Source organism: Poromitra crassiceps (genome assembly GCF_964638095.1).
Source record: "Poromitra crassiceps genome assembly, chromosome: 17".
NCBI classification, from domain to species: domain Eukaryota; kingdom Metazoa; phylum Chordata; class Actinopteri; order Beryciformes; family Melamphaidae; genus Poromitra; species Poromitra crassiceps.
In genome coordinates, this window is record NC_139635.1 from 7,540,339 (window position 1) to 7,567,939 (window position 27,601).

The following is a 27,601-nucleotide window of genomic DNA, read 5'->3' on the forward strand; positions in this document are numbered from 1 at the left end:
CTCTTACATAGCTGCTAATCTTCAATCCGCATTGAAAGAGCCGGTCACTGTAACCGCATTATTCGAGAAGGAGATTAATAAAGAGTTTATGATTGGTCCCTTCAGCAACCCGCCCTTCCCTGTGTTTCGCACAAATCCATTGGGTGTAGCAACTAGGAAGTACTCGGGGAAGAAACGACTTATCCTAGACATGTCCGCTCCCCGATCCGGCCCCTGCCCTAGCATTAATAGCATGATTCCATCTGAGCTGTTCTCACTATATTATGGTTCAATTGATGACGCTATCCACCTGATTAAGATAGCCGGTCCAGGGGCTTAGCTAGCTAAAGCCGACATCTCGGATACATTTAAAGTTATGCCACTTCACCCGTCTCAATGGCCTATGTTCGGAGCTAAATGGGACTCAAAGTTCAAGATTACATTTCTTTAAGTCTTGTTAAATACATTTTTTGGGGGAGGGTTCCGACGCACCTGCCAATCCATGGCATGTCCGCCGTCACGTGGCTGATCCACCGTCACGTGGCCGATTCCCCGTCACGTGCTGATCTCCCTTTTGGCCAAGGAGCTCTCCGCCAAAGACAATCTTAAATTCAATAAATATTGTTAAATCTGGTTTGGTGTTGTGTGTAGTCTCTTAAGGTAGAACCAGAAGGTATGAGATAGTGTGCCCTCTGACACCTGTCACACAGTGGCGAGACAGAAGGGAAGACCCTGTGTAATTTATGCTTGGAGTAGTGAAAATGCTGAGTGACTTTAAATTGGATCAGCTGGTGTCTGCTATTAAGTGAGCAGAGTTGTACCACAGACAGACTCCTCTCCCATATAATGTCAGATATATCAATACCAAGTTCCCCCTGCCATGCTTCTCTAATCCTCTCAGTAGAGGCCATGTTGCACTTGTCAAACAGACATACAAATCTAGAGGAAGATGCTTGAAGTGAGGAGGGCTCAGCAATAGATCGAAAAAAGCATGTTAATTTGGGAGGACTTCAAAGGTGTAAATCTTGGATCGAACAAAATTTCTGACGTGCAGGAATCTGAGCCAGTCTGTGCCGGGCAACTCAAACTTCCTCTTCAGTAGAGCAAACGATGCAAAATGACCATCTATGTATAGGTCTTTGATGGAAACTAGCCCCTTCTCACCCCAGGCATGGTAGTTTCTGTCTGACCATGGAAAAGAGTGATTGAAACAAATTGGTTTGGACAGACAAATTTGGTGGACTCAAAACACTAACTTAGTTTAGAATTCTGACAGTTTTTTGTAACAAAACTGACATTTTGTAAAGTCCCGGGCCTCTCTAGCTTAGAAAATAACATGGCTGGCAGAGAGGAGTTGGCAATAGAGCTGGCCTCCATTTTCAGCCACAGGTGGGCCCCGGGAGTTAAGTCGCCAGGGGTCTCTTGATGCCAAAACATTAGAGCCCTAGTATTGACAGCCCAGTAGTAGTGCCTAAACACTGGTAAGGCCAGCCCTACTTCAGACTTGGGTTTTTGCAAGTGAATTTTTTAAATTCTATAGTTCTTATAATTCCAGATAGGACAGAATTATGGAGTCCTGTTCATTGAAAAAAAGCTGATGTAAGAAAAATGGGAAGGTTTTGACATATAGAGGAACCTGGGAAGTGAGACCATCTTGATCGAGTTTATACGACCAATCATTGACAAAGGCAGGACTTTCCAGCTTTCTATACATTGTTTAAGTCTTAAAACAAAATCACCAAAATTCAACTTAAATATAAGCTTAGTATCTCTGGGTATGGTCAAGCCAAGATAGGTGAGGCAGTCCTTTGCCAATTTGAATGGGAGATTTTCCAAGAAACTGGGAGTGAAGACGTCAGAGAGAGCTGAAAATACCATAAAAAAAACTAATTTATGCTTCAAAAGTGATCCTTCTTTGTTTAACTTGCTGAACACAAACTTCGCAAGGACTCAAGTTTTTTGAACTAGTCATTTATAGTATAGATATAGTTTTGATAATCATTTTCCACAAGTTAATAATTTTCTTTGATATTGATAATAATGATTGATTTTTATCAATCTGACCCATTGTTGTCACCATGTTTTTGTCTTGTTCATCTTAGTTCTGTGTGTGTTTAGTTAGTTAGTTACTTAGTTCTTAGTTCTATTTTGTTTAGCGTGGGGTTAGATTGAGATATGGGCAATGAGTTATGTGTGTTGTGATGTTCATAAACAAAAGACTTGTCCAACAGGTGTGACAACATTCCTTGTGTTGTTTTCAAAAAGATAAGACTTCATTGTCCAAGTTTCACAGCAGCTCTGAGACTTCCTCATAACTTTCAAATGAAATGTGGTGTGACATTCAACTTGACAAGGTGAACTCAATCTGTCACTCACATTCACAGTCACATTAAAAGTCAAACATGGTGATCAGACAGATACAAGACAACCACACATACAACCGCACAAAAACACTTATAACCCCTAAAAGCAGCAGCACTCTCTCTCACCCACCCAAACACCCACCCACCCACCGCGGCACTGCGCGCACGCATGCACGCACGCACACACACACACACACACACACACACACACACACACACACACACACACACACACACACACACACACACACAATGCACGCACGCACGCACACACACACACACACACACACGCGCGCGCGTCTGACGGTGGCCGGTGAAATACAGTCTCTGCCTTTAACCCATCCAGGCTTGTCCTTCCTCTGAGGGGTAGTGGGCAGCTTTCTTGTGTACAGCGCCCGGGGACCAACTTCAGATGTTGTCGTCACTGGTCAGGTGATGATCTTCTGCATGTTTTTAGTAGGGGTCCATACCGATGTTGTATGGAGGAACCCAGGAGCACGGGAAGAACATGCAAACAGAAAAGCCCCCGAGAAGATGGATGCAAGCACATGGAAGATAAAGGCGTCTATCTTTTCGTCTTACTATAAGGAACATTGCAAATAGACGAATCTCCCAAAATGTTGCTGTGTTCCTTTAACCCAAATTCCCATACAAAAATCCCATTGCGTACTGGAAGTGCTATCATTCTTGAGGTACTCTATTTGTATATACACCCAGCTCCCACCTGTTATGTCACTCCACGTACTGTACATAGAGGAAGGGTAAAGAAGAGAAAAGAGTGTCCCTCACCTTTGTTCATCAGCTCCTCTTTTATCTCTTTCAGCACATCGACCTGCTCCTCCTGCGCTTCAAGCTGCTTCACCTCCACGCCAAGCTGCTTCTCCTGCATGTCAAGCTGCTTCGCCTCCATGTCAAGCTGCTTCAGCTGCACGTCAAGCTCCTTCTCCTGCACTTCAAGCTGCTTCGCCTGCACGTCAAGCTGCTTCTCGCCCACGTCAAGCTGCTTCACCTCCACAAAGACGGACAGCACATCGAGGGCTTTGCTGAGCTCTGTGTTCACATTTTCAAAGTCGTCTTTGTTGCTGTAGGCCTTCATGTGCTGGGCCACGGTGCTGCCTGAGCTGTGCTTCTTGATCAGCTCCTCTGCCAAAGTCAGGGTGTGGAGGAGATCTTCCAGCACGTTGTCCAGGCTGGTGGTGGTCTGGCCTGGACCCCGCTGCTGCACTGCCTCCACCAAAGTCTCCAGCTGTCGGACACGCCGGGCGACATCCTGACATTCCTCCTTATTGGCCTTCACTTGCCCACATAGGTCGAAGATGGCCTTCGATGCCGTCAGGATGGGACTGATGAAATCCATGATCTGCTGGAGACAGTTAGCATAGAACGGAAGGGAATGAATTGTCTGTCTGTCTGCTTGTCTGTCTGTCTGTGTCTGTCTGTCTCACCCTCTGTCTGTCAGCAGTCAAATCACCAAAGGACAATCATACAACACAGAACAAACAAAACACAGAGTGACACTAAAACGAACCAAAATAATAACACAAACGCATACAATATTATATCATTACAACATACACGAATGCCCTCTATCGTTGCATCGGCCTATAATCTGCGCCCAGCGCCTGACGCAGCGCAGATCATTGGGCGTGGACCCACGCACTCGGTGTCGGCACTACATGCGGCCTTAAGCATTATAACTACGCCTTTTAAGCATAAAATTATGCACAACCTGCTGATTGGAGAAGTGCAGTAAACGAATAACAAGCTTCCTTTTTAAAGGAGAATTTCGTTTTTTTTTAACCTGGACCCCTCTCCTCACATTAATTATGATCTGACGACTCACCCAGCGATCTCCGCAGCGTTTCTGGCCGTCCTAGCGTTGTTTTGAGATCAATAGCGTCCAAGCCAGTCGTAAAATGGAGCTCCGAGGGGGCCAAGTGGGAGCCTGTCTTTCCTGCATCTAAATAGCCATTTTTATTCCCGTTTCGCCACATATCGTCATAATCTCATCCCTCAACAAGCACCAGAGTGATATTTTCCCCCGGGCTGTTTCCTGGACTCTCCCAGGGATCAAATTACCTCATTCGTGATCTCGGTCACCAAGTCTGGTAAAGTCCCGCGATACTTTCCTGCTGGCCAGTGTATCGTTCCAATTTTAGTATAGCCTACTAAACTGGAACGATACACGACCGCACGCCAGTCTTCTCGGTATCGTTCCAATTTAGTAGGCTATACTAAAATTGGAACGATACACGACCGCATGCCAGTCTTCTCTGTATCGTTCCAATTTTAGTATTGGAACGGTAGCACGCCAGTCTTCTCTGTATCGTTCCAATTTAGTAGGCTATACTAAAATTCAGTCTTCTCTGTATCGTTCCAATTTAGTAGGCTATACTAAGATTGGAACGATACAGAGAAGACTGGCGTGCGACCGTTCCAATTACTAAAATTGGAAGATACAGAGAAGACTGGCATGCGGTCGTGTATCGTTCCAATTTTAGTATAGCCTACTAAATTGGAACGATACCGAGAAGACTGGCGTGCGGTCGTGTATCGTTCCAATTTTAGTATAGCCTACTAAATTGGAATGATACAGAGAAGACTGGCGTGCGGTCGTGTATCGTTCCAGTTTAGTAGGCTATACTAAAATTGGAACGATACACTGGCCAGCAGGAAAGTATCGCGGGACTTTACCAGACTTGGTGACCGAGATCACGAATGAGGTAATTTGATCCCTGGGAGAGTCCAGGAAACAGCCCGGGGGGAAATATCACTCTGGTGCTTGTTGAGGGATGAGATTATGACGATATGTGGCGAAAACGGGAATAAAAATGGCTATTTAGATGCAGGAAAGACAGGCTCCCACTTGGCCCCCTCGGAGCTCCATTTTACGACTGGCTTGGACGCTATTGATCTCAGAACAACGCTAGGACGGCCAGAAACGCTGCGGAGATCGCTGGGTGAGTCGTCAGATCATAATTAATGTGAGGAGAGGGGTCCAGGTTAAAAAAAACCGAAATTCTCCTTTAAGCTCCAATCCAGTCCGGCTTCAGAAAAGCCAAGGCGCTCTGAGCTCCCCCCTCCCTCTTTCCCCATCTGTCTCCATATCTATTATTCCATATTATTATACTTCTCAAACCAGTCTCACTGCAGTTTAAATACTGCAAGCATGTAAATACGCTACACTATAGCAAGATCAAAGTGAAAAGAATGTTCTAAATGCATTGGCTAGAAATATAGCCTATCCCTATGTCATGATGAGATTTGATTGGTGAACGTTTGTCCAGAATTATATAGTTTTCTCTCCCCTGCTGCACAGGTAGGATGATGCACATAAATATAGCCTACATTATGTAAAGTCATTGCATAAATGTGTTTTTATTGTAGAAGTAAATGTGAAGTAAGCCAAGTCTTATTGGAGCGACATCACAGTAGGAAGTCACAGTAGAACCGTGTTACGGCTGTCACTCATAAATCACGTTAGATCTGCGAGGGATATATATACAGTACCACCAGGATTACATATATGTTTCACATAGGGTTGTGTTTTGATTTCGAGATTTTACTTTGTCCAATATTGAAATGTTCTACAATTGCATGTTGTGTTAACAGAAACATTATTTCGATCTACCACTTAGCCTATTTAAGCTGATTTGGTTGCTATTTCTTGTCAAATTGATTAGCCACAATGCATACTGGGAGATTTCACATGTGTGGCTTTGGTAGGGGAGCACACAGGTAGGATGATGCAACAGCCTCTGAATGACAGGGGCTCAAAACTACGGTATAACAACTTTTTTTCCATCGGTCATTGTGCCTGTCTGACGCGCGAGAGAGAGGGAGTGAGAGGGAGTGAGAGAGAGAGAGAGAGAGAGAGAGAGAGAGAGAGAGAGAGAGAGAGAGAGAGAGAGAGAGAGAGAGAGAGAGAGAGAGAGAGAGAGAGAGAGAGAGAGAGGGGACAAAGAGTGAGATGGCAGAGGAGAGGTCCACGCAATTACGCACAGTCATAGAACCGGCGCACTGAATAAGGCCTGGTTTTGAAAAGCGCTAAGCGCTAAATTAACGCCAGGAGGGAAGATATCGTTAGGCCGGTATTTAAGGCTGCAACGCCTATTCTGGCCTATTCTGGCACTGTGCCACGCCTCTTCGGCGTAAAGCACATTTCGGGGCCTAAAAGCATGATGCTATCTTCCTGAGTCAGGCGCAAAGCGTGTTTTTTTTGCGTTTAACGGCAGTTTAGCGCCTAAGGCCAGGGGGAAGATAGGGCCCAAAGTCTACATGAAACAGGCCCTCAGCATACAGTTGAGAAGCTGTAAATAGCCTCGTTTTTTTTCTTTTTTTTCAGTTGGTGCTATGTGTTCCACTTTTCATGTTCACAGTTTGGGAGAGCTAAAATAGCATAACAGAGCTGAAGCCCAGAAAGTGTAACACAACATTCTTTCCTGGAACCCCTAAGGTCATTATCATCAAGCCAACAAACAGGAGGTCAAATACAGTGTTGGGAAGTAACGAGTTACTAGTTACTCGTTACTGTAATAATATTACTTTTTCCAAGTAACGAGTAGTGTAACGAATTACAATAGAATATAAGTAATAATATTACAGTTACTTCAAGATAAACGAGCTTGTTACGTTAGTCGTTACATGTTTTGTTGAGTCCATTCTGTGATGCCGCTGCGCTGCAAAACGACACGCAGTCGGCATTCACTGATCACAAGCAGCATGGCTTTTAACGCTCCCAAAACAAGGTGACGTCACCGCAGAGCACTTCAGAGCACCAGGCAACAGGCAGCACACCTCCCTCTCTGCCCGCAGGAAAATCCGTGGCTGGATATATTCCCATGACTTTGTTTTTGTCGGGAAGAAAGGTGACACGATTGAACATCAAAGTCAAATGTAAACGGTGTCCAGGACAGGTAGGCTACTAACACTCTTTCCACTGTGAAAAACATGAGCTCAAACTTCCTAACGTTAACGTTAACGTTACGAGACGAGAGGACAGCACAACAGAAACCGGAAAACTGTTAAAATACAGAGATAACGTAAAAACTCACAAGCTGGTGGACATCAAACATTGCTGTTATTATTGTCAGGTTAATGTTAATGTTGCAGAGCTAACGTTATTTGTGACACAAACTTGTTAAGCAAAGATGTAGCCTATACGTATTGAGTTTGCATTGGCAGTGCATACTGCATTCTATAAAACAGAAGCTGTTTAAAAGATTGCATCTTGTCAGTCATCACTTTGAGCCAGGTGTGCTCTTCATCAAGCATCTTTGTAGGAAGCTGTGCTCTGGCAAAGCGATTAGTTTAAATGGAACGGCACATAATAGACCTAGTTCACACATTCGCACCGCAAAGTCTGCATTTTGATGAGAAAAACGCCATGGGCCTTTTTCACAACGGCCATTTGTGTCTAGAAGACAGAGTATACACAGGTGCAACCAACTAACTAATTAAGGCTCCAGCACTGGAACACCTAAATGGACTGGAAGTTGAAAGCCCTAATTAACATCTTGGTGCACCTGTGTTACCTCCTGCCTTTTAGACACAAAATCGCTGCAGTGAAAAAGGCCTATTGCCATTTGTGTGGAATGTAACGGAAAAGTAATATAACGAGTATCTAACGAATTACTTTTGGCATGGAGTAATAAGTAAAGTAATAATATTACTTTTGAAAATAGTAACGAGTAATATGTAATATATTACTTTTTTAGTAATGAGTGCCCAACACTGGTCAAATATGGTTAGACGTTTCTGCAGACACACGGACGCACGCACACACACACAATCAACCTCTCTAACCGGGGGAGGGGGGGATAAACAAAGTTTAAAATAATTGTCCTTAACATTTTAACCCACCATGTTCACAATCATTAAATAACTCCTTTCTCCTTCTCCAATCCCTCCGTTCTCTGCCCTCACCCTCTCTTAGATCACAATCCCTTTATAACCCATTTGCTCAATTCAGCCCAATTTTATATGAGGAAAGCGTTAGCAGATTCCACAGTCAAAGCGTGTGACGCAGCATGGCGTATGTTTTCTATGTTTTGCCTTTCTATAAGTTTACCTGTTCATCCTATTTTGATTACTACTGTTTGTGCTTTTATAACATTTTGTGTAGATGTCCGCCATCTGCAACCTCCCTACATTAGTAGTTTGGTGGCGGGCATTCAATTTCAGGCCAGGTGCCTTGATCCCAATTTTCCCAGTCTGTTTGCCAATCCTACGATTAAATTACTATTAAAAGGCATATCTAAAGTTTTTCCTCCTGTTCCTGATTCCAGGCGGCCTATAACACTTTCCATTTTGCATCAGCTGTTAACCCATTGATACCGGATGCAGCATTTGCGTGTATATCCCTTTAACACCGACGGCAACGGGCGTGTCATTTTACCTTTCATGCCGGCTGCGACACATATGCGTAGTACGTGTATATCACTGTTTCAAGACATGTGACCGATTACATGCATCATGATTTGCTGAAATAGACGTGGCGGAGGTGAAATGCATTGTGGGTTTTGTAGTTTTTTATTTTTATTGTTGCCTCCACCCTGTGGACAGTTTTTCAAAGCTCGAACTACACACAACATCAAGGAAGCGCCGGTCCAGCAATACTTCCCATTAAACTTTAGCATGAAATTAATGCTGCTGACCTAATTTCAGATTTATTTATCTCATGTTCCAATCTGCAATAGCCTCAAGGTTTTACTGCACGTTCTTCTGCTGCACGGTGGCAATTCTGCATGGCCGCGTCTCAGACAGTAAGCTAAGTGAATGCTAATGCTGATGAACTGAACGGAGTATAACTTACTTTGGGGGCGAAGAGATCAATGAATAAGAAGATTCCACACCCATATTATGATGTGACTGTTGACACGCTAGCCAAGGCTCATTGGGTGAGTGACTTTTTGGCGAATTTGCCGTATTTCAAGACGACTGCAAAACGGAGGTCGCTAACGTTACTTTTTTAACGATAACGTTAGGCTGCAGTAATTGTCAAGGGTTCAACAAAAATTTCCTCAGCTTCTATAGTAGCTATCAACATGAAATAAAAAGCATTTGAGAGCTTAAACCCGTGGCTTTTTAGTTGGAAGGGTTACATTTGCCGTAATCTTGATTAAAGCAGCTACGAGCAACTTTTTCGATTGTTATTAAACAGTATAAATTTAATATCAATGCATCACATCTTACCTCTAATAGTCGACGAGACCAACGCAGAGTAGTCTCGCTTGAACCCCGAGTGAATCGGCCAGTGTTAGTCTGTCTGTGGCCAGGGCAGATCAGGAAGTGAAATGAAACGGTTTGCAGCAGCCACTTCAGCCATAACCACAAAATAACTTCCAAAAAACCTGTTAGAATATAAAGAGAGATGTTCCCGAGAGTATGCGTGGCGTTCACATTGTTTATGTTATGTTGCTAGGCAGCGCAAACGGCGTAGGCAGGCAGCTGCGTTTCACTTCCGGGTTTCACTTCCGCGTTTCACTTCCGGGTGTAGCCGGGCCGGCCGTAGGAGAGAGAGAGAGAGAGCCCCCTGTTGACGCGAGTTTAGACAGACACAGACTTAATAATCACCTAAGGGAGCAATCTCCAATTGACACGGCTTTGGTCTCAGCTACTATTATAGGTAAGATGTGATGCATCAATATTGTAATTATACTGTTTAATAACAATCGAAAAAGTTGCTCGTAGCTGCTTTAACATTTCTTAAAATGCGTTAGAATCTTTATTTTTATTTTTGGGGGTTAAAAATTAAAAAAAAAAAAATTAACGTTAGGGCAAATATAATACGAAAAGCCAAAGGGTTAAGCTCTCAAATGCTTTTTATTTTATGTTTATATGTGCTATAGAGCCTGAGATATGAAGGTTTTAGTGAACGCCGACCGCTCTGGCAACTTCTCCGAAAAAGGCCGGTTTACAGGGGCTGTTTACAAACGTGCAGTAGGTTTAGAGGGCCAGTCTAGAGAAGGCGCGCCGGTATCAATGGGTTAACCGGCCTTAGAAATGGCATTTTTTCCCCTTATATATATTCTCTGTTAAATTGTGTGTTTTCTCTGCCCTTTTATGGATTTCTTAGAATCAGTGAGTTTACATCCCTTACTAGTTTTGATCCCTCTCGGGATGTCACCTTCTCTGATTTAAAGTTCCATTCTGCATTTTATAGTCTTTTTCTCAAACATGCCAAATCAGGTGGTGCTGCTCAATTAGCATAGCTCAAATTCAAGCCCCCTTTTGCCCTTATTTGGCCATGATGCAATATTTAAATCTTAGAATTCCTACTGGCCCCTCTTCACCTCTTTTTCTGATTTCACCTCATCAGCATATTACTAGATCATGGTTTATTCATCATTTTAAGTTAACTCTGCAGATGTGTAACCTCCCTGCAGAAAAGTATTCTAGCCATTCTTTTAGGATTGGTGCAGCCACAACGGCTGCCATGCAAGGGGTGTCTTCGGCCTCCCTACAACAACTAGGACGCTGGTCATCCTCAGCCTATGCTTCCTACGTCCGTCCAGAGCTAGATGCCATTCTGTCAGCTCAAAGATCCCTCCTTCCCTAAATGGAGGTAAGTCATTAATGCATATCTTGGTGGTGGTTCACTCTCAGTCCCTTTGCAATGTCATACCCCATTTACCCTGTTTTGCTATTGTGCTACCGGTTGGCTGAGGTCAAGCCCGGGATAAGTCACAATATGAATATAAAGTACTGTCAGATGGCTGAGGTCAAGCCCGGGATAAGTCACAGTATGAATGTAAAGTGCTTTCGGGTGGCTGAGGTCAAGCCCGTTATAAGTCACAGTATGAATGTAAAGTGCTTTCGGTTGGCTGAGGTCAAGCCCGTTATAAGTCACAGTGTAAATGTTGAGTGTTACTGGTTGGCTGAGGTCAAGCCCAGGATAAGTCACATTATAAATGTAAATGTAAAGTGCAACCGGAGGCCGAGGTCGAGCCCAGAATAAGTCTCAGTGTGAATGTAAAGTGCAACCGGAGGCCGAGGTCATGCCCAGGATAAGTCACAGTGTGAACGAATTGAAGTGCATTCGGATGGCTGAGGTCAAGCCGGGATAAGTCACAGGTATTGAAATGTAGGCATTCGTGTATAATAATACATGTATGCAGGTATGCATGATTGCATGTATGTATTCCCTGCATGTATCCCCATTGCCAAATATCATGTTTCAATTAATCTAACCTGGCCCTAATTTAGGCTTAATTGTCTTTTCATGTATTTGTTTTAATTTGGCCAGCTCCATGATCCCCTCCAGGCATCTCATTTGTCCAATTTTCTTTATATTCCTTTTGGGGGTTCTCTATCCTAGAAATCACTGACGTCCTCCTCTCGTCTCAGAGGAGCGTCATCATACCATGGAGTCATTCGCCAAATCTAAGTGTTGTTTGTTTTATCATTAAAGTTTACCGTACTTTCCTTCTAGTCTCTCATTATTGAAATAATGTCTCAGACTGTTTTCAATAATGAAGACTACTTCACTAGTCAATGACTGTTTATCCATCCCACGGGGCACGGTGGCTCAGTGGTAGAGCTGTCGCCTCACATTCAGAAGGTCCTGAGTTCGATTCTCGCCTGGGACACTGTGGGTGCTGTGGTTGTGTTCCCCCCCATATCTTCAGTGCCTACTGCCCAGGTGGGTTATCTCGTCGTAAGGGCCTTTCTCTCTGTGTGGAGTTTGCATGTTCTCCCCGTGCTCCCCCAGGGGGTTCCTCCGTATATAACCCCCTCACTAAATACATGCAGAAGATCAGATCGTCATCGTCATCCGACCAGTGACGACAACATCCAAAGTTGGTCCCCAGGCGCTGTACGAGAAAGCGACCACTGCTCCTGGCCTGCCCCCCGGAGGAAAGGACATGCCTGGATGGGTTAAATGCAGAGGACACTTTTCACCGGCCACCGTCAGCATGAGTGTGTTGTGGCCGCATGCATGTGTTGTGGTGTTCGTGTGACAATAAAAGACGGGGCTTGTCCCGTTACGAGAGTTTTTCACTAATCCATGGTTCCTTTCCATTCATCTCTCTCTCCCCTGCAGCAACGCCCTCAGGTTACATCAGCCATTCATAAATATGCACGCCCCCTTTATCCCTGTCCAATCAATGTCTCCCACACTTTCCCTCTCTTCGGCTGTTGGCCAATCACCTAAATGACGTTCTATTTCAGACTTCTGCAAGTTGTAACTCACCCTGTTTGTCACCCATAGCTGCTGATCCTGCGTAGCTGTTGCTTCGCCCCTCCTCCTCCTCCCCTGAACACCACCAATGTCATGACTCCAGTAGAACTCCCTATGGGGGTTCTCTATCCTAGAAATCACTGACGTCCTCCTCTCATCTCAGAGGAGCGTCATCATACCTTGGAGTCATTCGCCAAATCTAAGTGTTGTTTGTTTTATCATTAAAGTTTATCATACTTTCCTTCTAGTCTCTCATTATTGAAATGCATTATGGAAGATAAATGCTGGTTTAACATAATGAAAATAATTCCCTAACAAACATGTAAAGTGACACTTCTGGGCAGTAGACCATTTGGACATAACGTTATGTAATGTGACATGATCACCACATTTCAATAAATATAATGTTTTTGCACATTTGAATGCTGCTGGTCGTTTGTTTAATGCTGTATATATGGACATTTAAAGCTGATACACAATTGTGTTGAGGTAATTCCGCAAAGCTCAGTTAAAAATATAACGTGTAACACTTGACACAATCAAATGTAACTTTTTCACAGCAATACTGTACAGTCCAGCCCTCCATGGTATGGTGGGCTAAATGTTTGAATTCATCCCTATTACGACATGCCTCTATGGGGCGGAGCACATGAGCGGGCCTTTAAACCCAATAAAGCTTGACATTGTATGCTTTAACATAGCCTACATGCCCGCAACAGCGGGGCTTACAGCGGGGAACATCTGAGGCATGAGGCATAGCCTATACTGCGCCATAGCGCATCGCAGAAACTTTTGCAAGCCGAACCCCATATTTTCAAGATGAGCCAGAGACCCGAGGCAGTGCACTGTAGTATGGAGTCACGCTGAAGAAGGTGCGCTGTCTCTGGGCAGTGGGTGTTGGGTGCTGGGGGTGAAGTGAAGGATGGTTGTGGAGGCGTGCGGCGGTGCGCTACTCGCCGACTTTACGCATACGAGCGGGGAACATAGGACCCTATTTGGGAAAAGCGGGGAACATAGGACCCTTTTTCATAGAAAGGGTTCTATGTTCCCCGGTCCCACAAAAACGGGGAACATAGGACCCGGGGAACATAGGACCCGGGGAACATAGGGATGACCCCATAGAGTAACGTTAGGCTATTATAAAGTTATGAAACGCTGATTCAGACGTTACAATAATATCACACAATATGAGCCAGTTACCCTAGCTAGAGAGAGTAATTTCAGACCACCAGATATCACCATATTTCATTTCAATAAATATAAAGCATTTATTGATTGAAGCAGACTGCTGGTCGGTTAAGTTTCTCCGTCGTCATGTCCTCTGGTCCAATCTTCGGTTCGTAGTTTGTGTTCACTCGACATCAACAATCTTTATACATGATAATATACAACAAGGCTATCTTTGTTGACAATGTTTATTGACAAAACAAGTCAAATATAACAATATTCTCTGGTCACTGGCAGATACTAGCTACAACTTGTTCAAAGCAAATCTCTCATGTCAGCATTTGGCTTATTGCAATATCCTATGTTGAAACAACTGATCATCAGTGACATGTAGTTTAGCGTTAATCTCAGGAGAACAGAATATTATAGCTTTGATCTTCACAAATCATTTGATCCTCTGTTGTGTGTCCCATCACTGGTACTGGACAGCGGCGGCCACCCCTTGAAGAAACGAATGACACTGTTAATCACTGTATAACATTAATGTTTGCTTACCCAACACTACGTGCGATTGGTAAATACTGTAAATGCAGAGGTGGATAAACTATCCAGAGGAGTTTAACCCCCTTGTTCCCCCTCATTGATTGATAGTTGATCTAATGTTAGCTAGATATATAATGCTATAGCTGGTAGATGAGTATATGCTCTGAGTCTGTCTCATCTCAAAGAGGTAGGTAAACAGAACTGCGTTTGTTTTCCGTCTACGTCCGAATATGTGCAGCATGCAATACTGTTTAACGTTGTATAACGTTAACTTCTGCTACTCTAGTCTAACCTTAGTGTTCCTGTAATGACAAATGGACATGTAGCCTATGCAATTACGTTAGAAAATAAGATTACCTCGATTTTGTGGAAGATAGGAAGATGCAAGCGGCAGGCTGGTGACGCGAGGTCTGGAGCAAATAATACTCTCTGGTTTTTCTTCGAGCTACTGTATTCACTGTGAGAGCAATGGAGCAAGGCTAGCAATAGCAACTAACGTTAGCAACATTCGTTAGCCAAGCTAACGGCTAGCGGGGAAAACAACTTGAACAAGATGACTGTCGTGGCTAGGAGGACATTTTTCAGAGAGCAATTCGGACCCTCCCCCGAGTCCCGTCCACGCTCACGCCCCTTCCTGTTTTCCCGGCTCGAGATTTGAACAGATTTCCCACAATGCCCCAGGAAAATCCGTTCATCCAATCAAACGAAATCAAACAATATCGGGAAGTGAGCATTTTGCCGTGTCAAAAACAATTAGCTAAGGTGGTCCATATATTTACTGTCAATGTTGTAGACATTAGGACACAGTTTGTTTTGATTAAAATGTGTATTTATTGATCATCGTGTAAGTGAGGCCATTGAAATCCCTTGTATGTTAATTTCTTCTGGAAACAAACGACCAACTGCTTCCAAACCTGATGTACTCTGCCACAGAGACCCAGCTGTGTAGGGATATGCCTGTGTGGACAATTGGAGTCATTAGTACTGTATCTTTAGTCAATCTTGAAAATCTTACAAGTAACATCAAATAGTATGGTTTGAATACTGGAGATGTAGGCCTATCAGGGCAGAAATTAATAACAGATCGACAGAAGAATGAATCATGACATTTTAACTTGTAGGCTAAATTAACTTTCACCATCATTTCAGGGTACAGGTCTAAAACTGCTAATAATAAAATCGATATTCCATCACTTCTTACTGATGTGTGCTGGCGTTGATTAGGCCATGTTATCTTAGCAGCTAACGTAGCACGCATGCTTTTGTTGTCAAAACAACAAGCCTGGACAACGTAGCTACTGTATGAGGCATCTAATGTTTTCTGTAGGTACAGCCAGCTACAGTATGGGGGATGTCAAGATTGACTCAAGGTAAATATCGCTAATGTTACTAGTGTGATTATTGCCTGATAAGTAAAGTTAGTAATTGAGGTAACAGCCTAATTACTGTGGGTACGCTAAGCTAAGCAATGCTAGCTAACTTACCGCAGTCTCTAGGGTTGCCAACCGTCCCGTATTAACCGGGACGTCCCGTATTTGGGTCAAAAGTGACGTCCCGTACGGGACGTCACTTTGCGGAGGCAAAATTTGCTGCAATGCCCTGCTGATTCATCAATAATGAGATATCCGTTTTTAATGTTCTTAGGAGGTTTTATTCCACAATTATCTCCGTGCACGGAGGTCTCCTCTTGACTACATTTGTCAATACAAGAGCCACGAGTCCTTGTTACATCTCATCATATACTGAAAACCAATGATGCCCGCCCCCCATCGTGGAGGGCAGTACTTTCCATTCAGCCATGTAGCTAATCTGATGTTCAGAAGAATACATAACAAATGTCTATTCCCACAGACACTTCCCAAAACAAGACATGGTTCTCACAGGAATATTCTGTACAGCAATCTTCTGCAATTGGTGAAGAACACAGTTCACAAAATACATCATAGAATTGCCATAATTAATAATCAATCAATCAATAAGCCTTCGATCAATAATTTGCCATGACAACTTAATTCCACGGGGCACTTGTCCCGCGTGGGAAGAGGCATATATTGTGATCTGTCTGTCTGCTTGCCTGTGTGTTTGTGTGCTGTATCAGATAATGTGAAGGGCGCTCAGTTGATGACAGGGCAGGCACAGACGCACAGAGCGTGTGTGTGTGTGTGGGAGACTCTCAGGTGGGCGCGGCTACATTCTCTGTCAGCGTGTGGTGTGTCACAATCACTCATGTGGAAAAATTAGCGCAGGTGGATGTGAGCATGAAGAGGAGATGGAGACGGCGATGCGGGCCCCGGCCCTCACAAAAAGAAAATACGTTGTTCATATAGTAAACAGTGGGAAGAAAGAAAGGCATAAGTGGGTTAAAGGAGAATTTCGGGTTTTTTTAACCTGGACCCCTCTCCTCACATTAATTATGATCTGACGACTCACCCAGTGATCTCCGCAGCGTTTCTGGCCGTCCTAGCGTTGTTTTGAGATCAATAGCGTCCAAGCCAGTCCTAAAATGGAGCTCCGAGGGGGCCAAGTGGCAGCCTGTCTTTCCTGCATCTAAATAGTCAGTTTTATTCCCGTTTTCGCTACATATCGTCATAATCTCATCCCGCAACAACCACCAGACTGATATTTCCTCCCCGGCTGTTCCCTGGAGTCTCCCAGGGATCAAATTACCTCAGTCGTGATCTCGGTCACCAAGTCTCATCAAGTCCTGCGATACTTTCCTGCCGGCTGGCCAATGTATCGTTCCAATTTAGTAGGCTATACTAAAATTGGAACGTTGCACGCCAGTCTTCTCTGTATCGTTCCAATTTAGTAGGCTATACTAAAATTGGAACGATACACGACCCCACGCCAGTCTTCTCTGTATCGTTCCAATTTAGTAGGATATACTAAAATTGGAACGATACAGAGAAGACTGGCATGCGACCGTTCCAATACTAAAATTGGAACGATACAGAGAAGACTGAAGAGTCTTCTCTGTATCGTTCCAATTTTAGTATTGGAACACATTATCTCATACAGCACACAAACACACAGGCAAGCAGACAGACAGATCACTCTTCCCACGCGGGACAAGTGACGTCCCGTACGGGACGCGCCTCTTTTGACCCAAATACAGGACGTCCCGGTTAATACGGGACGGTTGGCAACCCTAGAGACTGCGGTAAGTTAGCTAGCATTACTTAGCTTAGCGTACCCACAGAAATTAGGCTGTTACCTCAATTACTAACTTTACTTATCAGGCAATAATCACACTAGTAACATTAGCGATATTTACCTTGAGTCAATCTTGACATCCCCCATAGTGTACATAGCTGGCTGTACCTACAGAAAACATTAGATGCCTCATACAGTAGCTACGTTGTCCAGGCTTAGCTGCTATAAGATAACATGCCACTCCCTACTCTGACGTGTCAGGCTTCCCATTAACAAAATAAAAGCCTGTTAGTTTATGCTCAAAAAGGAAGGTGTTTTTCCCAATATTTTTTTCCACATGTTTTGGAAAAAAATAATCCCTTTAATTTTTACTCTTTACCTCACATTAACTTTTCAAATGGACCTAGTAACAAGGTTAAGTATACATTTAGTAAATGAATTACGCTGCTCCATGCTCTAGTAGTACTCGCTCATTCTGCCCTCCATCCACAACTGGTTCGGTCGTCATAGCGACACAGCATATCTGCCCTCCGCTTGTAACGTTCAAATTAAATCCCTACACTGAACTTTTAAACTGGTTATGAAATAGTGGTGCCTCTATATGACCTACGTGAGCAAATGAGACCATCAGCTAGGATATTTTTTTGTTGTTATTTACATTTCATTACATTGGTTAACAAAAGCGTACGGGCGTGGTAATTTGTGTTCAGCAAGATCATCTTCACACACGTGGGCCACTTTTATGACTTTTGAAATGTAAATGTGTGTTTTTTTAAATGCGATTTTCAGTAAACGTTTCAAAAGTAATAAAAGTGGCCCAGGTGTGTGAAGATTTTCTTTGTGAACACAAATTACCACGCCCATAAACTTTTGTTAACCACAGAGCTTATTTTATGCATTTAAGTGAAATCCCCGTTCTAAAATCCCATAGACTTTTCCCCTGACGAACCCAAGTGCTACTTCCGGACTCATTCTTGCGGTGCTCTTTTAGGTACGTCTTCTTCTTCTTCTTTGGTGTTTAATGGTGGTTGGCATCCAAATTGTTGCATTACCGCCAACTAAAATAAAAGACCCACCCCACTTCCCATTCTACTACATGTCTCTACTACTCAGATGTTTGTAATGTCATCAGTGATGTCATGATGGCAAGGAACATCATCAACCCGATGACATCAGCAGTGATGTCCCAAAGCCAAGTTATATCATGAAACCCGTGTTAATTTTGTCGAGAGATCGACACGGCCAGAGACACATGCCAGTAGAGGGTGGGGTTCACGGCAGAACTTTCTCCAAAGACACCAACCATGAACAGATAAGTGATGACACACACAAACATTTGCGTGCTACAGCTGTTCTACAAACCATTGTTTTGGCTAGAGAATCACACACTGCACTCATTATGTACAAGCGAATGCACACAGAGCACTACCGCAGTTAAGGCTAATGGTGGACGGTAGATAGTGCAAATTCTAGTGGACTCAGGGGTGACCGAGAGTGTAATTTGTCAAGCAGCTTATCTAAGACACCGAAGTAGGGTGTTGGGTAAAATCTATAACGGCCACGGTGATGTGATGAAATAAAACTACACCGTACCATTGCGGTGTGAAGATGAGAGTTGTGGAACAAATTAACCATTCGTTCCTATTCTCCTCAAGCTGTCCCATCAATCTGTTGGGCTAAAGTTTTGATTATTTGTTTGGGGAATTTGCCTAATTTCCACACCCGAGGGCATTCAATTAAAACGATAGAGCTGAATTTAAACTTAAATGACACCATGGTGAAAACAGGACCCCACAGTTTCACTGTACATCTATCTACTAGTGTGGGACCTCGTGCCCACCGCAGCAGGCAATGTCAGTGCTGACTTGGTCTAGCTATGTCAGATGTCACCCAGAAGCCAAACTGATGAATAGCGACAGCCTACACTACACAGCACACTACATTTGGGGCCCTATAAAGAATATGTGTCCAAGTGGGAATAAAGAAGGAGATCAAAGAGAGAAAATGTTTTTACAGACAATGTATTGGACAAATTCTTAGTGTGTAGTTTCGGTGTCAATTCTGAAACCTAGGCCGCACACTGACCCCCGGGAAATATGGAAATATTCAACCAATGAATCATTTTGTTTTGACGAACAAAATTCCTTTCCTCACGTATCGCTTGCCAAAAGTCTGAAGGACAAATGGCATGACCGTGGGTGAATGAATGTGAGCATATTACATCCTGGAAGAAGAACCAAGGATGATGACGTAATGCTGTCTATTACCCCTGCTGACACCATGGTTTTTAAACAATCCTACATGGCAGTGGTGCAAACTGTCAAGACTGTTTCATTAGGAATAATTAAAACATAACAAGGGACATGAGCATGACCAAATGTGACATAACAGAAACTCCTGAACTTGCTTAAATGACTTAAGCAAAGTGAAATATGATGTTGATTTGATTAAAGTGATGCAAACAGTGGTGATCACCCCCCCCAAAAAATCCTCCTATTGACTGAAAGCAAAATAATATGTGTGTTTAACAGGAGGCTATTACTGTATGGCGTTACAGCGGTTTTCAACTCTTTGTTGAAGGCGGGGGTAATCATTCAACCATGCGACATCTCTCCTGTGCAAATACCAATTGGCAAATACCATGGCTCTCTGTCACCCACCACTTTATTATATTTGCTAAACATATTCCAGGCCACCTCAACACCATTGCTGATCACCTCTCTCGTTTTAATTTTCAGGCCTTCCACAATCTCTGCCCCGAAGCCGATCCATCTCCTTCTCCAATCCCTCCGTTCTCTGCCCTCACCCTCTCTTAGATCACAATCCCTTTATAACCCATTTGCTCAATTCAGCCCAATTTTATATGAGGAAAGGGTTAGCAGATTCCACAGTCAAAGCGTATGACGCAGCATGGCGTATGTTTTCTATGTTTTGCCTTTCTATAAGTTTACCTGTTCATCCTATTTTGATTACTACTGTTTGTGCTTTTATAACATTTTGTGTAGATGTCTGCCATCTGCAACCTCCCTACATTCGTAGTTTGGTGGCGGGCATTCAATTTCAGGCCAGGTGCCTTGATCCCAATTTTCCCAGTCTGTTTGCCAATTCTACGATTAAATTACTATTAAAAGGCATATCTAAAGTTTTTCCTCCTGTTCCTGATTCCAGGCGGCCTATAACACTTTCCATTTTGCATCAGCTGTTAACCGGCCTTAGAAATGGCATTTTTTCCCCTTATATAGATTCTCTGTTAAATTGTGTGTTTTCTCTGCCCTTTTATGGATTTCTTAGAATCAGTGAGTTTACATCCCTTAGTAGTTTTGGTCCCTCTCGGGATGTCACCTTCTCTGATTTAAAGTTCCATTCTGCATTTTATAGTCTTTTTCTCAAACATGCCAAATCAGGTGGTGCCTGCCCTATTAGCATTAGCATAGCTCAAATTCAATCCCCCTTTTGCCCTTATTTGGCCATGATGCAATATTTAAATCTTAGAATTCCTACTGGCCCCTCTTCACCTCTTTTTCTGATTTCACCTCATCAGCATATTACTAGATCATGGTTTATTCATCATTTTAAGTTAACTCTGCAGAGGTGTAACCTCCCTGCAGAAAAGTATTCTAGCCATTCTTTTAGGATTGGTGCAGCCACAACGGCTGCCATGCAAGGGGTGAATTCGGCCTCCCTACAACAACTACGCTGGTCATCCTCAGCGCGCACACACACACACACACACACACACACACACACACACACACACACACACACACACACACACACACACACACACACACACACACATACATACACATGGGCCAGAAAAAGTCAGGTCAATCGACATTTTTAACACATTTTATTAGTGAGGCACAGGTCAAGTGACAAACAAACTGGCAATCAGCCAGCAGCGAGCACACTCACCAGTCTTTAAGAGTTTAGGTACATGGCACAGGAGAACAGTTTAAGGAGAAGGAGAGCCAGCACACAGAATGTCCTTTCTTTGGTTTATTCCAGTTCACCAGGTACACAGACACGAACGTTTCAGCCTAACCCGGCCTTTTCAGCGTGTTGCTGTGTCAGGCGGAAATGACGGTTAAATACAATGAGACCGGAAGTCCATTCAATAAACGAAATGTCATAATTCAGTTACAGTATATAAAGAATTAAATAACCAAGCAATGCACAAGTTCCAATGGTAAAGAAAACAAAAATGCACAGTATACATAGAACAATGGGTGACCACAAAAATTGAACTCATTCATATTGCATGTATTTGCAATACTAGTTTGGTCAGCCCCACTGTGTGGGAGAGCAGAACCAGGCCTAGGTAGAAGCCCTGCTGTGTTCAAAGTGACAGGTAGGGGGGAGTAAGCCAGGTCTGGACTACAGATTGATACAAAACAAAATACAATAGAAAATGTATAATAAGTATGCTTAGATAATTACACATATTCCCACTGTAATGGCCTAGAAAGAGGTCCTGCTGTGTTATAAGTAACAGACAGGAGAGATTAAGCTAGGGCTGGAATGCATCTTACTAAGTACATTTAAAATAGAAAATAGACAATAAAAATATATTCATAGAAAATTGCACATATTCAAAGAAAGCAGCCTAATAACAGCTCCTCATTGAGTCATTTCGGATGCTCTGTCTGAAGAGTGTGAATCCAAAATGCCTCCCTTTGTAGCAAGGCCCTATCTCTATCCCCACCCCTTCTCAATAGGCTGACAGTTTCTATGCCCTGGAACCTCAGGTTGAAATGTCTCGCTACAGACGATTTTTCATCCTTATTACGAATGTTACTTTTGTGCTTGGAGATGCGGGTTTTGAGTTCTCTACGAGTTTTCCCCACGTAAACATTTGAACAAGGGCACTTTAACAAGTACACCACGAATTTAGATCTACAGGAAATTCTACTTTTAATGTTGTACTTCTTACCAGAGTGTGGGTGAGTGAAGGATTCACCTCTGATCATCGCATTACACTGCAGACAGCTAGAACAAGGACAATTACCATTAGGTAAATTGGATAAAAAATGTGTAGGGCGTGTGTAACAATCTGCCCTGACCAACATGTCCCTCAGGTTTCGAGCCCGCTTCTGAGCAAAAATGGGGGGATTTACAAAAGCGTGTCCCACCAGGGGGTCACTGCGCAAAATATGAACCGGAGGAGCAGAACGTGATTAACCTCTCCAGCAGACCCCTGTCGTCGCAGGAGATCTCCATCCTGTCTAAAGGTCTCTCTTTTGTTCCTTCTTCTAAAGCTGATCCATTTAAGACTCGAGTAGAAATGTTTAACTTCTTAAGAAATATCAAGCTTTGTGCTTTTTTTGATAAGGGCACACAGACTAACTCCCCACAAGCTTTGGGTGTTGAACCCAACTCCATTCCTGAGTCCACAAGCCTGAGGGCTAAAAGTACATTTGTTCCGCCCACTTTGAACTCTTCTGTGGTGTTATCTGTTATGTTATCTGTTATGTTGTACACTACTGCCGTCTAGTGGACAGATACCGTGGGTATCCTGTAAGAGGGGTTCAGATTAAAATGTCCAAGTCACACACAAGACGTGTCATTGTGAGCTCCAGGGGCGTCATGCAAGCCAACAATCTGAGGGGGTGAACTCTGGCGCCGCCCTGCGAAAAATTTGGGGGGTTTGGAAGCCAGATTTAGAGGAATATCTAATTTTAAATTAACAGACTGAGCAGGTGTAACCATAAGGCTATTTTCCAAACTGCTCAGCCTCCTGGAAAGATCCATAAGCACTAGACTAAGTACATTGCCACTGCCCAGGCTCAATGGACTTGACAAAAAAGGGAGACCACATGTTTCAAAGCAATGTAACACAATGTTTATTTTGGCTGGTATTGCCTTTTCAGAAGGTAGAAATCTTTCCTCTAGAGCAGGGGTTCCAAACCTTTTTTGTGCCAAGGACTGGTAGATACATGGGAAAAAAAGTCACGGACCGGTTGTCAATTTTAGTGGTTTTAGTTATATATATTTACTCACCAGGTGGCGACAAAGGGTAAATAACAGCCTTTTGTGTTGTACAGTATGTAGCCTATACAGTATTTATGTTTTTGTTTTAACTACTGAGCATGAAGAGAGCTGCGCGCTTGACATCGGTCCTAGTGATTCTTGCTTCTGGTGCGGCAGTCAGATAAGATACAGTAACAAGCAGTGGAGGACTCGCACACAGAACTATAGACAAGACAGAGTCTTACAAAATCAGATCCATTTTATTGAGGATCGGCACAAATTGGCAGCAAACGTTTCAGTCCTAGTTGGACTATCGTCAGTGCAGTACTGGGCGGCTCTGGTGGCAGTGTCTTTGTAGAGTTCTCAATCAAGCTGGAGAGCTTAATTAGGCACACCTGGAGGAGCCTCACATGGGGCAGGTAATCAGCACAGCTAGCTCATGTCAGACAAATCACATCAATCAATCAATCAATCAATCACATGTCTATACCTATACATGAACCAGAGGTATAAAGGTAAGTATATACATTATTAGATTATAGGCCATGGGACTAGTAGTGCATACAGACATTCACAAAAAGCAGGCCATTTCGAGTTCTTCATTCAAGCCATTGGGATGCAATGTTTTAAGATAATAGATCCATTTACACTCGCACTGTAACAGTGCTTGGTCGACATTACCACCACGACGTTTTGGAAAAAGTGGTATCAATGCCACAAAAAGCTAGGTTAGAAAGAGAATGATTGCCATCGGCAAAGTGTTTGTTTTAACTATAAACATACATAAATGTAAACTTGAAACTATGTTTCAACTACCATACACAGCCTATAATATTATAGCCTATGTTTATGAAAAAAAACTGTTACAATGGGCATGACGCTTCTGGTGAGCTCCTTCCTTATAAGTCTTCCCGTGCCATCCTAACTTAACATGGTGTCAGAGTGCTTAGTTTACAACTGAGAAGAGTCATCTGAGAAGTTAGTGAACGGAGAGAACCCGCGGTTTTCGTTTGTTTTGAAACAGTGTTCGTTCGTTTTAAGCCTTGCTAGAGAACGGGAGAAAGATAAAAAGAAAGAAGAAAAGTGAGCAGACATGGATCGGTTTCAAGTCCCTCCACCACCCTGCTTCAACGTCACAAAGCCAGAAGAGTGGCCCAAGTGGATCCGAAGATTTGAGAGGTTCAGGATAGCATCTGGTCTCGAATTGCAGCCAGATGAAAACCAAGTGAACACTCTAATATATACAATGGGAGAAGATGCCGAGGACATTATAACCTCACTCCGTTTGACGGAAGAGGAGGCGAGTGAGTACAGCACAGTTACAGCTAAGCTGGAAGCACACTTTGTGGTTCGGAGAAATGTGATTTTCGAACGAGCTAAATTCAATCAGAGACATCAAGAAGCTGGAGAACCTGTTGATAGTTTCATCACAGCCCTTTATTGTCTATCTGAACATTGTGGCTATGGAGAGTTACACAGCGAGATGATACGTGACAGGCTAGTCGTGGGCTTGAGAGACAAAAGATTGTCCGAGCAACTTCAAATGGACCCAGAGCTAACACTGGAGAAAGCAGTCACTCGTGTTCGTCAAAGTGAACTAGTGAAAAAGCAGCACGACATGCTAACGAGCAACTTCAAAACAATGGCCACAGCTAATATGGACAGCGTTGGTGTGCAGCAGCGTACATTCAACAACAGCAAACCTAAGCAGCAGAGCAAAATACACTTTAAAAAACAAAGTAAATTCCCTCTGTCACAGCCACATGGTGATACACAGTGCAAAAGATGTGGTAGAACACCAGCTCATAGCATACAGCAATGTCCAGCCATAGATGTATTCTGCAACCAGTGTAACAAAAAAGGACACTACGCAAAAGTGTGCAGGTCTGGGGCTGTTGGAGAGGTCCATGCCACCTGTGATGATGCCACTGAGGAGGACATTGCCTTTTTGGGCTCAGTAGGCACAAACATGTCAGTGGGCACAGTTGGAGCCCCAGAAGCCTGGCTAACAAAAATAAAAGTAAACGGCCATGAATCTGAATTTAGAATAGATACAGGCGCAGATGTAACAGCAATACCAGAAGCTGTATACCAAGAATATGGACAGTTTCCAGAACTAGAGAAATCAGCTAAAACTCTATATGGAGCTGGAAGGAATTGCCTGCAAGTGAGAGGACAATTCACAGCTACACTGAGATCACACAGCAAGAGCACAGTACAAGATGTGTATGTGGTCTCAGGTCTGAAGTCTGGTCTACTGGGAGGCACAGCAAGCGTAGCACTCGGACTAGTAGCCAGAGTACATGCCATATCCCTGGTCTCCAAAGAGTCAGTGAAAGAGCAGTACCCCAAGCTCTTTGAAGGGCTAGGCAAAATAGAGGGGGAATATACAATTGAGCTCAAGCCGGATACAATACCGTTTTCTCTCACAACCCCGAGACGAATCCCCCTGGCACTTTTTCCCAAAGTAAAACAGGGACTGGCTCGTATGGAGAGCCTGGGGGTAATTTCAAGGGTTGAACAACCCACAGACTGGTGCGCAGGAATGGTTCCTGTGCCAAAGCCAAATCAGGAAGTACGCATATGTGTCGACTTCACAAAACTGAATAAATCAGTCAAGAAAGAGAGGCACATGCTACCCGTAGTTGAGCATACACTTGGACAGTTAGAGCGCGCTAAAGTGTTCTCAAAACTTGATGCGAACTCTGGGTTTTGGCAAATCCCCTTGTCCAAGGAATCTGCACTCCTCACGACGTTCATTACACCATTTGGCAGGTACTGCTTCAACCGCCTCTGTTTTGGTATATCATCTGCACCAGAACATTTTCAAAAGAGGATGTCCCGGATGGACTAGGGAGTATTATGTCAAATGGATGATGTGCTAGTCTTTGCAGAGACACAGGCCCTCCACGACACACGACTGCATGCGGTGCTCAAGAGACTTGAGGCAGCAGGAGTGAGAAAAGTGACAAGTGCGAATTCTCAAAAGATGGTGTCAAATTTCTGGGACAGTTGATCGATAAGTCTGGAGTCAGAGCAGACCCAGATAAAAGGGAGGCTGTCGCCGGGATGGAAGAGCCAACGGATGTGAGTGGAGTCAGACGGTTCCTGGGGATGGTAAATCATCTAGGCAAATACCTCCCAAACCTGTCAGAAATGACGCAGCCACTCAGGGATCTGTTGAAAGCTAAAAACATGTGGACATGGGGAGATGAACAACAGAAAGTGTTTGACAGTATCAAACAGCATCTAAGCACGACACCAGGAATGGTACTCTACAGCACCAAAGCCGACACAGTGGTTTCAGCAGACGCTTCCTCATATGGACTGGGAGCAGTATTGCTGCAGAGACAACAAGACAACCAACTCAAACCAGTAGCGTATGCATCCAGAGCGCTCTCTGACACAGAGCAAAGATACGCTCAAATAGAAAAAGAAGCTTTGGCAATTACATGGGCATGTGAACGATTCTCTGATTTCCTAATTGGAATGGATTTCCACGTCGAGACTGACCATAAACCTCTCATGCCGCTGCTGGGGTCAAAGAACCTGGATGAGCTACCTCCTCGTATTCAGAGACTGAGAATGAGATTAATGAGGTTCTCATACTCCATTTCCAATGTAGCAGGTAAAAACAGCCACTGCTGATGTTCTGTCGAGAGCACCAGTGGGGGTCAAAGGTGACGCACAGCTGGAGAGTGAGGTCAACCTGTATGTAAACATGATCATGTCAAGCCTGCCAGCGACAGAAAAGAGACTACAGGAAATTAGAGAGCACCAGGACAAGGATGAAATAATACTGCAAGTGAAAAAGTACTGCACTGAGGGGTGGCCAGACAAGCTCAAGCTGGACAGAGCTTTTCTACCTTTCCTGCCGTTCACAGCTGAGCTCACAATCCAAGATGGCATCCTGCTAAAAGGTGGTAGATTGGTGATTCCCAAGTCACTGCAAACAGATATACTGCAGAAACTGCACGCTGGACACCAGGGCATAGCAAAGTGCCGGGAGCGAGCCAAACAATCTGTCTGGTGGGAAGGGTTGGGCGTGCAGCTTAACAGCTTGACTGCCAGCGACGAGTTGAGTCGTCAAACACAATCCAGCTGTTCACTGCCAGCGACGAGTTGACTCGTCAAAAAAAATCGATTTTTTTTTTTTGACGGTGGGATGTGCATCTAAGCCTTTTACATCTCTTATATAGGTATTGGACGTGTACAACGTGTACAACCCATTCCACCGACCCAC

At 43.7% G+C, this 27,601-nt stretch overlaps 2 protein-coding genes across 3 annotated transcripts in view; both read right to left on the reverse strand.

Moving 5' to 3' along the window:
• The window catches only part of LOC310791740 (uncharacterized protein), a gene marked incomplete at its 5' end in the record, with an annotated part of 39,461 nt that extends 35,762 nt beyond the window's left edge, over positions 1-3,699 (reverse strand). Inside the window, one exon of the mRNA XM_083653396.1 lies at positions 3,132-3,699. Within this exon, the coding sequence (XP_083509522.1) occupies positions 3,132-3,699 (568 nt within the window). The remainder of the gene's footprint in view (positions 1-3,131) is intronic.
• LOC310791806 (DELTA-stichotoxin-Hcr4b-like) overlaps positions 1-27,601 on the reverse strand; it is a 403,187-nt gene that overhangs the window by 229,732 nt on the left and 145,854 nt on the right. The window lies entirely within an intron of this gene.